General features: G+C 42.7%; 1 protein-coding gene across 2 annotated transcripts; it reads right to left on the reverse strand.

The window, feature by feature from the left end:
- Nucleotides 1–2,736: 2,736 nt before the first annotated feature.
- On the reverse strand, nt 2,737–12,603 carry mylk4b (myosin light chain kinase family, member 4b). 2 transcript variants are annotated; one of them, XM_027289850.1, is made up of 13 exons: nt 11,950–12,603; nt 10,588–10,669; nt 8,721–9,132; nt 8,394–8,629; nt 7,776–7,881; nt 6,576–6,669; nt 5,958–6,067; nt 5,737–5,878; nt 5,408–5,478; nt 5,162–5,290; nt 4,826–5,057; nt 4,143–4,191; nt 2,737–4,055 (listed from the first exon to the last, which is right to left on the reverse strand). In XM_027289850.1, the coding sequence occupies exons 1-12, from the start codon at nt 12,439–12,441 to the stop codon at nt 4,147–4,149; spliced, it is 2,151 nt and encodes a 716-aa protein (XP_027145651.1). In that variant the 5' UTR covers nt 12,442–12,603; the 3' UTR covers nt 2,737–4,055; nt 4,143–4,146. The 2 variants fall into 2 exon arrangements, with proteins under 2 accessions (XP_027145651.1, XP_027145652.1); XM_027289851.1 differs by lacking the exons at nt 2,737–4,055; nt 4,143–4,191 and adding an exon at nt 4,663–4,737.
- Between the last annotated feature and the right edge of the window lie 474 nt (nt 12,604–13,077).

Here is a 13,077-nt window from a genome sequence, read left to right on the forward strand (position 1 = left end):
CAGTTACCCTAGAATGAGCTCTATAGATGCTGCAGGTCCTCTTCCATGTTGAACAACCGTATTTCTACAGTAACCCAGTAGTACAGTTCTCTCCAGGAAACTGTGGATGATTATATCTGGTAAGAATCACACAGAATATGAGCTGTTACCTTCAGGCAGACGATACCGAAATCAGCGGTGTAAACTGAGATGGTTTCGTGTCTGTTTCAGTCGAGCCTAATACAAGCAGAGGTCACGTAGGCTGAACGCTGCAACAGCTGATTACTTCACAGTGTGTGTTTGTACATGTGTTCTTTTTTCTGTTGATGATTTTGTTTGCTGGTGTCCGCATACACCACTGTATGAATAATATGTTATTAGGTCAAGCCGTGTAGAGTGCAAGTCAAATCTCCACATGGGAACAATAAAGTATATATTTATATATCTAATATATCGCATATGATACTCGCCATAAATATTCCAACTTTATTTCAGGGGTGAATTTAGTGGTGGTTACATTTATTATAGAATTGAACTGACAGTATGCCAAAATAAACACAATTTCGGGAGCAGGACTTGATATAATTACCGACAGAGGAATTCATTTCACATCACTCCAGACACTATCTATAACAGGAGCGATCAAACACTCCTCTCTTAGCTCCTAATCTCTTATTATTCTTGTACATTTGAGCGTGTATCACAACATCTGCTCCAGCTGAGGGTGTCAGTAGCGCTGTGAGAGAGCGCTCGCTCACCGCTCTGGACTTCCCAGCATGATGGAAGGTGTGATTTCATTACAGTCTAAAGAAAACATCATGGTGTAGAATAAGAAAAAAAAGGTGCCTGGGGTCCTGAGAAGCACAGCAGTCTGCTCATCCACCCCGCCTGATCAAAAGAGAACAACACACAGCTCTGTTACAACTCGGGGCTCTTCTTCTTTTCTTCTCTTGTTTGGACGGCGAGTGTCTAGCTGTGTGTTTCCAAGGTATTTGACTCGCACTGCGTGTCCACTGCTCTGCAGAGACCTTCACCCTTCACACGTGTTGTGTGTGGGAACCAATGACTGTTAAAAAAAAAAAGATGGATGACATGACAGCTTTCTTAAAGTGAAGCCAAAACATCTCGCTCGCTCCCTGTCGGCTGTCTGCAGTACTGCTCATAAAGCCTCCCTCCATCTATGTTAACAGATGGGACACGAGCCAGGCTAAAATATCAAAGTACACATCAAATTTGTTTTTCCCGGGTGCTCTCCAGATCCACAAGCCACTATAACCAGATTAAAGGGAATGAACAAACACCCTTCTGAGGGTCTGGGGTTTGCCCACCAGCACATCAGCCATAAAAACACAAATACTGACGTGCTCTGCACTTTAGTTTTGGGATTTCTGCTCCCCTGTTGCGCCTCCCTTCGAAACCTCTGTGCTTTGGGACCCATCCCCTGCTGGCCAGACCTGAGGCCTGACACACACTCTACTGCAGGGTACTTACTAGTTAACAAGACACGTCCATCTGCACACAGGTGTTTGGGCATCATGACTTTGTTTCTATTGTTTGTCTACTCAAATTTTAAAATATTAAAAATGATTTCCGATTAATAAGATAGTTTCTGTCACTTTAGGCAGTTGTTATCATGCTGATCCATGTGTGAGTGTTAGTGTTGTTTGTTTGAGATTCGAGAGGAGGAGGAGCAGCCAGGTGTCACTTGGGGACAGGGAGTGTCTGCATACCTGTTCACCTGGCAACAGGGACAGGTGATGAGGAGAGCACAGTGCCTGAGGTGAAGAGGATGAAGCAGGAGGTTAATCCCCGACTCCTGGCTGAACCTGGAAGCCTGTAAAAGTTTCAACAGCACCCCCAAGTGACAACATGGAGGACTCATCCCATGTGTGGTATCTGTCCACAACTCAAGTAAGTCAATACTGACTGAATAATTATGAATATGTATATATGCTCCTTTAATATATTCCTATGCTCGTTTTCTCAAACTGCACAGAAAAGATGTGTGTCTGTGTGTTTTACTGAGACTTTAGACAGAAATAAACAGATCTTGGAGACTTCATTGAGATGAGGTTGTGAAATTATTTATGTTAACTAATTAAATCTTGGTTGCAGCTGGATTTCTTTTCCTCTTCCTGCTCCCAGAGCCCCTCACTCGCCTCGACGGTTTGATTCAATCTGATATTTTTGATGGATGTGAAACTCCGTGCAGACGGCAAAACAGAGTGTTACCACAGAGACGCTTTAGACCCGGACCTATACTCTATGTTTTATGGCATGTTTATGATGTGATGGGGAAGCTGACTGAAATCTAGTTCAGCCTAAGAAGCGAAAAGAAATGAACTTTAGTTGTCTTTCATTTACTTTAATGATGATAATCATGCCAGGCTTCTATAGAAAACTGATTTTAAAATGACTAGTAGTCATATTTCAGCCAAAATTATAGTTATAGATATAATTATTATTATTGCAGCTGTGTATGTTCGTCTCTAAATCTCTGATCAGGTTCTGCTCGAGGTTTCTGCTTCTTTAAGAAAGTTTTTTTCTTGCCTCTGTTACCAAGAGTTTGCTCATGGTGGGACTTGTTGGGTCTCTGTAAATAATATTACAAAGAGTACAGTCTAGATCTGCTCTGTATGGAAAATGAAATAACTTTTTCATATATATTTACAAAACTTTCATGCACATGGTCACACACATTCCTGTCCAAAGAAACACACTGTAAAAAAACAAAAACACTGTACTTGTTTTCTAGTGTGCTTTATTTTTATATATATAGAATTTTTTTTTTTGGCTTATTTTTATTCTACATTTATTCATGACTCATCATTACACAAGAAAACTTGAAAAACATTATCATGAATTCAAATAAACAAGTATCCAAAATGACAAAGCTTTTCCGTTTCCAAATGGAGCGGCCGAGCAACTGAGTGACGGATATTCCTCCAGGTTCCCATCTGGGACAATAAAGCACTGACTGATGTCTTCCCTGCTCTGCTGTTGGCTCTTCATCAAGCTGAACTGTGCGTTTACACAGAATGTGCACAAGTGAAGTCTCCCCTGAAAATAATCTTGAATAAAAAGCTTTGCACTTCAAGTACAGTAAATAAATGAACGAAAATGAAGAATTCACTTCAGTCATAAACATGAATTATTCATAGGTAGTATTCTGTTGTCCGTTATGCCTTCATGGAAGGTGAGAGGGCTACTCCAAACTGCCGAAGCAAAGGCGAGCTAATGGCATGAACGCGTACAGAAGGAAGTCCAGTCTACAGAGATGTGATCTGAGTGTGGCTCCAACAGAGAAGTATTCAGACTTTCAGGGGAATGAGTGGATGTAGTGTTGTGTTATATACAAAATAAATTAACGTGGTGTGAAATCAACCAAGCTCTGCAAGTATCTTTTTGTTTTTTTACTTTATGTTAAAGACAGAATAACATTTTTTTTATAAGACTTAAATTAAAAGAAAGAAAGAAAGAAAGAAAGAAAGAAAATCTGTATTCACAAAAATATAGTATTTAAATAATAGCATTCAGTCTATACTTTGTTTAAAGTTGTTTGCTAAATCTTGAAGAGATAGGCCCGAAAAAAAAAGTGCAAAGCATGCAACAAACCAGGACAACATGACGAACTGATCACTGGCAGAGGGAGAATAAACTGTCGGTCTGACGATAAACCGCTGATTTTCAGTGTTTCGTTACTGTTTCAGCGATACGCGTGGAAGTTGTAGAAGTGACAAGTAATTCAAGCTTTTAGTCTCTGACGTTTTTGGTTTCGTGACACAGGCGGTTCTGTTGCAGCTACAGTAATTACACGCCGCCGTAGAGCTTAGACAGTCCTCACTGGTTCAGTCTGGAGGTCTGTGCTCTGCAGCATGCAAGCAGAAGGCAGCGTTTACGTCTCTATTGACTAACTATTCAGATGACGACTACAAGCTGTGGAGCTAAGCTGACATGAGGATGCGAAGCGGAGAGTAGTCATCCAGGTCAGCCATACAGGTACAGCAGCATTGGTCCAGTGTTGGGCTCCGGGGCCCTACATTGTCAAAAGGCATGCTGAGGGCCTCACAGTGTTTCTAGGAAGGAAACAGGCAAAGTTTAAGTTCATAAAGAGCTAGATGGTGAAGAAATGATGTTTTTAGATTGAGAAATATTAATCTCACCTTTCTAGCTCTCTGGAGAAGGAGCATGTGTGGAGTGGCACTTGTTTTTCTGCAATGAGAAAGGATCTATTGACGCAAACACAATCTTTCTTCCGTCTATTCCTCTAGCTCTAGTTTGGTCGTGTTCAGCAGGTCAAGAGTGAACTTCCTTATCATGGCAGCTGTAATCATTGTGAATTAAAATATTCCAAACAAACACTAAATGAGTTTTATGCAGGGAGAAATCATTGTAGAGCTTTTTAACACATGCGTTTCAAAGAACTATGGAAGTTTCTGACTGTCGTTCAGAAAAATTATCACACGGAAAGTTTTTCACATAAGTTCATAAGTTATAAAGTAATTTATGTGAAGTTTATATGTCGTAATAACCTGAAAATATCTTGCTATATTTCACACAATAACATGATACTGATCGGCAACACACTGCTCTACCTATCATGTTCCATCTCATTCAAATTTGTCTCTGGCTTTAAAATTTACAGTGATTACTTTGATTAAGCTTTAATAAGAACTGTCCCAGCTAAATTAACTCACAGAAGCAACGAGAGCTCTGACTGGCCAACTGTTATGTCCTGCATGGTGCTACTGGCATTTTCTGTGGGCAGGAAAAGGTGGAAGGTGTTCAGCTCTGTTTAACAGTGCATGATGACTTTCACTTTCAGTCATCGGCTGAATCGCGTTACCTTCTGATCTAGTCGATAGTGCAGACTCCTGTCTGACAGCCAGGGGTGCCTGAGGGACTCTGTTGCGCTCATCCTCCAGCTTTTGCTCTTCACCAGCAGACGGGTGATGAAGTCTTTGGCCTCGTCGGAGATGTCTGTAAACTCCTCCTCCTCAAAGTTCCACTGACAGGCCAGGATGTTGTTCAGCGTCTCGTTGTCGTCATCCCCCAGAAACGGAGACAAGCCACTGAGCCTGGAACAAGACGAAAACACAGGTCAGGGATCCTCCTGAGTGTCTTTTTAAAAAAAAAATGTTATATATGTGTTCATGTGTGTGAATGAGCATCCACAACTCACAGCATGTAAGTGATGACGCCGAGGCTCCACATGTCTGTGGGGAATGAAACAAACTCATAGTTGATGACTTCAGGGGCCAAAAATTCAGGCGTTCCAAAGTTGACCCTCAGTTTTTCTCTGGGTTTATACCTGTCAGAGACACATGAGAAACACAAGAGTTATATCTGACGCTGACTTACGTCTCCTGCAATGAAAAGTGAGGTGAAAAAAACATGTAACCGTAAATAGATGATGGATTTTTTTTACCTCCTGGCCAGGCCAAAGTCAATGATTTTAATCTTGTTAGTAGCTCTGCTGACACAAAGAATGTTCTCTGGCTGAAAAATACAAAAAAAACATAATTCAAGTTTACATTTCTTGGTCTCTATACTGGTGATCTGGTGTGCTGAATGTTCATCGTAACACTTGGATGGGAACAAGTCCAGCATGGACGACAGTGTGGAGCGTGAACTGGTAGCCTAACTGCTCCCATGACATTGCATGTCTATGTCTATGTCTGTATTACATCCGTTGTCTGCATGTGGTTGTATTTCATGTGTGTGAGAATATGAGCCTCCTCGTTGAAGCAGCTGTACCTTGAGGTCAAGATGCAGGATGTACATCTTATGCATGTACTGCAGCCCTTCACAGATCTGGCGTATGAACAGCACCGTGTCCAGCTCTGTCAGGTTGTAGTTCTCGTCAATGATGCGGTCGAACAGCTCCCCTCCTTCCACGCTACGGCACAATCACACACACACAATTACAGCAACAGACAAATGAGGACACATGCTCTACTACAGATAGACAGACTTACTATTCCATGACCAGGATGATGTCATGGCGCGACTCGAAGGCGGCGTACAGCTGGATGAGGTTGGCATGGTTCAGCTGGTTCATCACCTGGATCTCGTTCCTCACCACCTCCTGATAGACAGACAGAAACGCGTCGATGAACTCACGCACGGTGCAGCAGGTGCTGATTTTTGGTTTCAGCTTTTATAAAACCGAGAAAACATATGGAAGTTCAATCAATGACAAAACTGTTGTCAAGGTGCAGACGGACAGACAGACAGGATTTGTCACAGATGATCACAGACAGCAACATGAGCCAGCCAAGGATTTGGCTCGTGTGTGTGTGTGTGTGTGCTTGCTGGGCTTTTTGAATATCTCAGATGATCATGTAACCGCGGAGCTATGCTCGGACATCTGACCTCTCTCACATCACTTTCGGATTGACCCAGAGCAAGAAAGACACAATGAGGCTGCCACATGCCCGCGCCCTCCGAGCTGTTGAGCTGTGTCTATTTTTAAAAGGCAATCCTTTCTGGTGCTTAGCAATGATAAAAGTAACATCTATTAGACTGTCTGTGGAAGCACGCTGAACACGGTTTCTGTTTTGTACTCGGCATTCATTTGCCAGTCGTTGCTGCACCTTCTCTTTCTGGCTCCTGGCTTTGATGATTTTGGCAGCCAACATCAACCCAGACGAGTTCTCCATGCACTTGTGGACTTGCCCAAAACGTCCCCTAATGAAAGAAAAGCAAACACACGGATGAGTCACTACAAGAGGCAGAGCAGATTAAGTATCGTGAGAAATGTTGGACTTTTAAAACTACAACTTGTTCTAGTTTTGCAAAGAATTAACACGATCAATCAAAAAATGACCAGGATCAAGAGTTATCATTTAAATCACGGGCAAATTCCAATTTTTTTTTTTGTTTCCAGCATCTCAAACATCTTTGAGCCATCTTTATGCTTAGTTTGGACCAAGAAGTGTCTTATGAGGAACTACTGGCAGCTTTAGCATGAGCTACAGGCTTGATTTAGTGCTAGATGTGTGTCAACAATGGCTTGGGGGAAAGTAATGGAGCTATTTTGCAACTTCTGGCATCCAAGGAAGTTGTGTTTTCTGCACGTTGAAGGCATGGGTAGTATCCTGTTACAGTGCTGGGGAAGGGGGGGTAAGCTCAGGGTGGCCTCAATGTGTCATCGAGCCACCCTTAAGGACCGCCCATATCATAACTTGTGTCATCGAGCCACCCTTAAGGACCGCCCATATCATAACTTAAGTGTATTTCTTCGTTTAAAGAAGAACAACAAGAGGTACTGAAGATGTTTCTGGAAGGAAAATATGCTTTCGTCCTTCTCCCGACTAGCTTCAGTAAGAGTTTGACTACATTATCTGGTTTAATGATGTGACTGGTGATAGATGGCGTTAAACAGATGGTCCATTTTAGGAGTTCTAGACCAAACGATAATCGATTGTCTTCATGTAAAAATAACTCTGATGAATAAATAGAAATAATAATTAATTGCAGCTCTTACTTCTATATACGCATCATCATAATAAGCTCCTTCAGTCACACAGTAATTAGGGCTAGAGACTGTCAGATATTTTAGAAATGTGTTTGCGTGTTGAGGGGTAATCACCAGCTCGAGGGGCAGAATTTAGCACTAGTCTATTACATCAGAGACGCCCCCCCTCGAGGCTCAGGGGCGTGGGCCCTTCAGGGGGCAATTATTAAAAGGTCTTGGAAAAAAACAATCAGGCGTCCACTCACGGGGTGTCAGATCCTCTGTTATTTCATTAGCAGGCCAATGTTTTTTTAATGTGCGTGACTGTTTTACTCACCCGCCCAGGACCTCATCTCTGTTGATGGTGTAGTAGGTGGCTATCTGATGGGGTTTGGGAGTCACAATGCGGTGGTCGAAAGGTGCTAACGGCGGAGGGCTTAAGTCTAAAGAAAACCATAAAAAAGATACAGACATAAAAAATTAATCAAAAGTCTCAAACAGAGACGGAGGAAGAGGCCTCAGTCGGCCCCCCAGAAACAAAGTAGATCAAAATAGCAGCATGCCAATGTCTCATTATCTGCTCTGCCAGCTGTGTCGACCGACATGTTAGTGACGTTCGAACAGGCATGGTGTTAGGACACTGGATCTGCTTCAGAGGAACAAAAAGTCAAATGTCACCAACTAACAACCAAGTTACATGCACATGCATGAATGCGGATTAATTTCAAACTGGACCATATCCAGGATTTAGGAAATATTAGGAGTCGTACATTCATCTTTTATCAGTACAGTACAGTACTGCTCTTTTCATTTTCTTCTCAGATTCTGGCCAAAAATAAATGTCACTGAAGAAAACAAGCTGGAAAAACCAACAACATGACTTCAGTGTGCTCAGTGGGAGTTACAGTTCAGTTTTCTTGGATTCCCATGCAGTGAAAAAATGTTAACGTCTCACCAATAACAAATTCCTTCGCTGCCGACTCGCCCTCCTTCCCCTCCTCTCCGACCTCTGTCCTTACTTCGTCAGACTTGGAGGCCTGCGGCTCGCCCCCCTCCACCACCGCCACCTGTCCGTCAGCATTTTCCGCCTTACTGTCTTCCACTCTGCTTTTTTTCAGGTCGTCCTTCACCAGGTCTTCTTCTGTGACGCGGCGTTTGCTGCAAGTGGCCACGTCGCCGACCTCCTCCGAGCTACAGATGTAAAAAGACAACAACGATGTCTTCAACATCTCTGTTTATTTGTTATCTAACATGCATAAAACAGGTGTTTTGATTGAAATACCTCTCCTGTGGTAGTAGAGAGGTCTTACAGATGTCTCCGACCACTGCTTCTGATTTTGACGACTCTTCTGCCTCTACTTTATGTGTTTTCTCCCCATCATCCTTCACTTTTCCAGCTTGTTCTGGTCTAACATCTTTTGCTTTTCCCTCCTCATCTGACTCCGGCTCCTCAGAGACATCCCCCTCCTCCTCCTCCTCCGCCTCCTCTTTCCCCTTAGTTGTCTTCTTCCTCTCCTCTGACTGGGTGTCAGAGGCGTGTGGTCCATCCAGGATAAGCTTGGCTGGCTCCTGTCTTCCCCTGTCCTCCCCCCTCTGATTGTCAGCCTCTGCTTTTCCATGGGAATGCTCGGTGTTCTGCCTGTTGAGCTTTTCCACCTGTTCCTGCAGCACAGGCTCATTCAGCGAGGACGTCTCTGATGTGGGAAAAACAAAGCCAACAAGGGGATTAACGCCACGCCGTATGGATGTTTTAATATTAAGGTCAAATTTCCAGAGTGTCGTTTTAAGTGTGTGTGGCATGGATACAATGATATTCTAGTGTACATTATGCAATATTTCTAACTCCGGTGGCTCTAGTGACGGCAATGTTTTGTGTTTCAGTTAGTGAGGTGAGACTATGGAACAGGACCATGGAGCTGAAGCAATGTCCAAACATGAAACAGTTTAAAATGAGGCACAAAGACTTTTTAAGAGGTACAGGGATGGGGGAGGCGTTGGGTAGCACTAAGTGTTATGAGGTTATTGTCTCCTTTGTTTTGTTTTTTCTTTATTGTTTCTCTTCGTGCATGTGTGTATTATATTAAGTGTATATGCAGGTTTTATTATTATTTTATCTATTTATCTATAAGTATCAGGAATATTTAAACAAGTTGCAATGAAGCTTGGTATTGTCACTCATTATTTAAAGAGTAGGGGTGGGAGTTTATAAGTTCTTCTTCTTCTCACTCCTTTTCGAATATGTATTTCTATGTTTAAATGTTTTCCCTTACTTTTATTTTTTGCATATTTGAAATAAACAATCAGTCAATCAATGTTAGTCAGTTTGTTTCACTTTGATCCATGACATAATTATTTCAGTTATAGTTATACTTCTGAATGGAATAACTGTCATAAGATTTGGTACAGACATTCATAGTACCCAGAGGATGAACCCTAACTTTTCATGTTACACCATCCACAGCTCAAAATAAACACTTCATTTCATATTATCTTAAAATGATGCTTTGATTTCTCTCAGTATCTGTATCTGTATTTTAGATTATTGCCAATCTCAGAAGCTATCACCTATCGTTTGACAATGATTTAGCCTTTTAGACAATGGCCAATGTTTCAGGTCTTCCCATATAGTCCAATTAGATTATAGTCTGATTATTTCATACACGTTAAGTCATCATCATTTTGTTGTCAAATTGTATTTTGGACGTGTTCCTCCTCTTTTGCTCTCCACTGCAACCATAGCACGTTTAAACGTGATCAAACATGGGTCAATTTCTATTTGGACTACAAACCAGAACACTTCCAGAATCTTGGTCCTGTTCATGGATATTACTGTAATAATAACATACTGCTAGCATGTTGCCATGATCAAATGAATGAAAATGAGAAGCCAAGGAAACAAATGAAAATCAACGTGGTCATAAACCGACACAATTAGGCCTCTCGTGCCTCCAGACCTTTGCTGTGGGAGCCTGTCAGTGTATCAGCTTATTGTCAGCTGATAAATAACAAGAAATTTGAGTACAGAAATGATAAATGAGGTTTGAGGTCATTTAGAAATGGTCACTGTAGCTACTCAGGTGGATAGTGTGTCCACCAAAGACCACCGATGCCCCACTTGTATGTATTTTGGTGACGGTGTTCGAGCCTACCTGACGTGTCCTGAGGTTTCCTCTTCTTCTGGGTCTTCAAACCCTTCAGGCTCAGTTTGTTTTTGTCCTTGTCATCCTTCGCCTTGTTGTAGAGAGAAGAAACAAAGATCAATTAGACAAAGGTTCAAACTCAATGATGATGATGATGATGATGTCTTTTATTTGAATCATCAAAAGTAATGTAAAGTTCTGGCGTCTGATTTCTGATGAGAACAGCATGGTCATGTATGTTTTCCATTTACATGCCAAAGTGTTTGTTAGTGTTTCTATGGTTGCCCCCGTAACTCGAGGGTGATGTTCTGGGGGACGGATGCCTCCTCCAGGAAAAAGAGGAAAGGTCACATATCATCTGTAGCAGACGACGTGTTGCACAACACAGGAAATGGTTTTGTTCACACTTTGTGATTTAAAAAAACAACAAAACGAAACATGATGACAATATCGGTGAAATATTTCCGACGCATGACTCTGTTATTTTTACACAATGGCAGCAAAGAAGTTCAGGTGATCTCTTGTTTTTCCGTCATTTAATATGTCCCACAGAGGCTGTATGGGGTCATAAATCTCTTTCCAAACCTATTCCTAAAAAGAGCTTCTGAATCAGCAGAATTCAAGCATGTAAGAAATCCCATCTCACAAAGACAGGCAAACATTCACAGCTATTCTGCAAAGACAGACCGGTAAGACCTCGGTGCATTCTGCATATCGTTCCAAGTGTTAGGAATACCAAACACGAACAATGTGCTGCAGACTCTGCGGCTTCATGCAAGGACAACAGCTTATCTATCAGTGCGGTAATGTCACCTCGTCAGAACAGGCTGGACGAGCTGCAGTCCAACTCGCTGCTGATAGAGACATGGTTTCGATAAGATAACCGCCCTGACTCTAATCATTTACACCTCGGAGGTAATTGACAATCACTGCTATGCGGAGGAAAATTACTTAACATTGCAGACATGTGGAAGTACAGTAGAGCTAATAATAGATTCATGAGGAGTCATATCAGAGCGTGGAGGAGCGAGCAGCGACTTAACATGCCGAGAAGGAATTTAAAAAACCTGTTGAGAGCCATTTGAAGATGTGCTGGGGATATTTCACCTACACAACCTTCAGGTGTCGGAGTCGGTTGTCAATGCCAGCATGTCACATATTCCATCAAGAGGATGCCATTTGTAACCTTTTGGAGCTAAAGCATCTGCCACAATGATCGCAATGCAATTAGACGTCTCACTATGTAGGAGAACCATTATGGAAACATTTCAGTGCTCCTTCCTGAAAGTAAACAGGAGCTAGATGGAAACATATTTGATTTTCAGGTTGTTTAAGGCCACTTTTTGCTTGTAATGTTGTTAAACCTCTCACCTTCTTCTTGTTACTCTTGTTCCCGGGTTGTTTAAATAGCAGTTCCACCAGCCTTGAGCTCTTCACCACTTCCCCAATGAAGCTGATCACCTGCTGGGTGCCCTCAACAAGCTTCTCCACGCCATCCAGCCTGCGTCCCTGACTATCTATCCGCTCGCTGGCCCTATGCAGCTCCTTGCATGGTCTCCCCCCGTGGTCGTCTTCGCGCATAGAGGCCAGATCCTGACCCATGCCTCTGACGTCCAGAGACAAGCCATCCAGCCGGGTCAAGACGGTCTGCTGCATGCTGAGCAGGCGCTCCATCTGAGAGCTCAGGGTGTCCATTCGGCTCTCTACACTGCGCAAGGCGGCGTCATGATGGGAGGGAGGTGATGAGGAAGCTTGGGACTTGTCTGATCCATTGAGAGAGAGCTTTCTTCCACCAGGCTTCTGACCATGAAGAGGGTTTGGGTCATAGACTTTGGCTAAAGAGTTGACAAGGCTGGAGTTCATGGCTGATTGACAAGCAGGAGTCCTCACAAACAGCAAAAAGTTTTTACTCACTAATTTAGTCCGTTCACTTTCATGCAGGCTCAATGGAAGCAACAACAAGAACCATATTACCAAGACAAAGCTACGGCCAGAAGAAAAGAAGTGGAGGGAGAACAGGGATCTCTCCCCCAACACGGCACCACAGAGATGAGTTTTAAGAATAGCAAATGGCAGTCCTCCAAATTAAAGTGCAGCCCCCTGTGGACGTCAGACACTGAGTGGCCAGTGATAAGAGCTGAGGGCTCGGGTGTGCAGTTGGGGATTGATGTGGGTTAGGGGGGGGAGATGCTGGAGAGGATCTCTATGTGACATTTGAGACACTTCGAAAGCCCTTCAGTCAGGTGTCAGAATCCCAAGAATGTTGGACTGAAATATGACGCCGTAAAAAGCAAGACAAACAAATAAAAAGTGCAGCTAGTAAAAAAAGAACAGAAGAACACTGAAAGTGATCGAGGCGAAGTCGTGCAAAAGTTGCAGCAGGTGTAGTTTTGTACATATTTTATGCAAAACGTGGATCTCATTTTCAGATTCCATACGGACTTATACGGTTTTCACATTGTCCCTTAATAGGAAGTTGGGTGACAGGTGCGAGGCTGC

The sequence above is a fragment of the Larimichthys crocea genome, chromosome XVII, assembly GCF_000972845.2.
Source record: "Larimichthys crocea isolate SSNF chromosome XVII, L_crocea_2.0, whole genome shotgun sequence".
Taxonomy (NCBI): Eukaryota; Metazoa; Chordata; class Actinopteri; family Sciaenidae; genus Larimichthys; species Larimichthys crocea.

Coding starts and splice junctions, on each gene's coding strand:
- mylk4b (XM_027289850.1), bottom strand. CDS start 12,441: ATGAACTCCAGCCTTGTCAACTCTTTAGCCAAAGTCTATGACCCAAAC. Junction 5,479..5,736: donor TCCTGCATCTTGACCTCAAG/GTACAGCTGCTT, acceptor TGTATTTTTCAG/CCAGAGAACATTCTTTGTGT. Junction 4,192..4,825: donor ACTATCGACTAGATCAGAAG/GTAACGCGATTC, acceptor TTCTCATTGCAG/AAAAACAAGTGCCACTCCAC.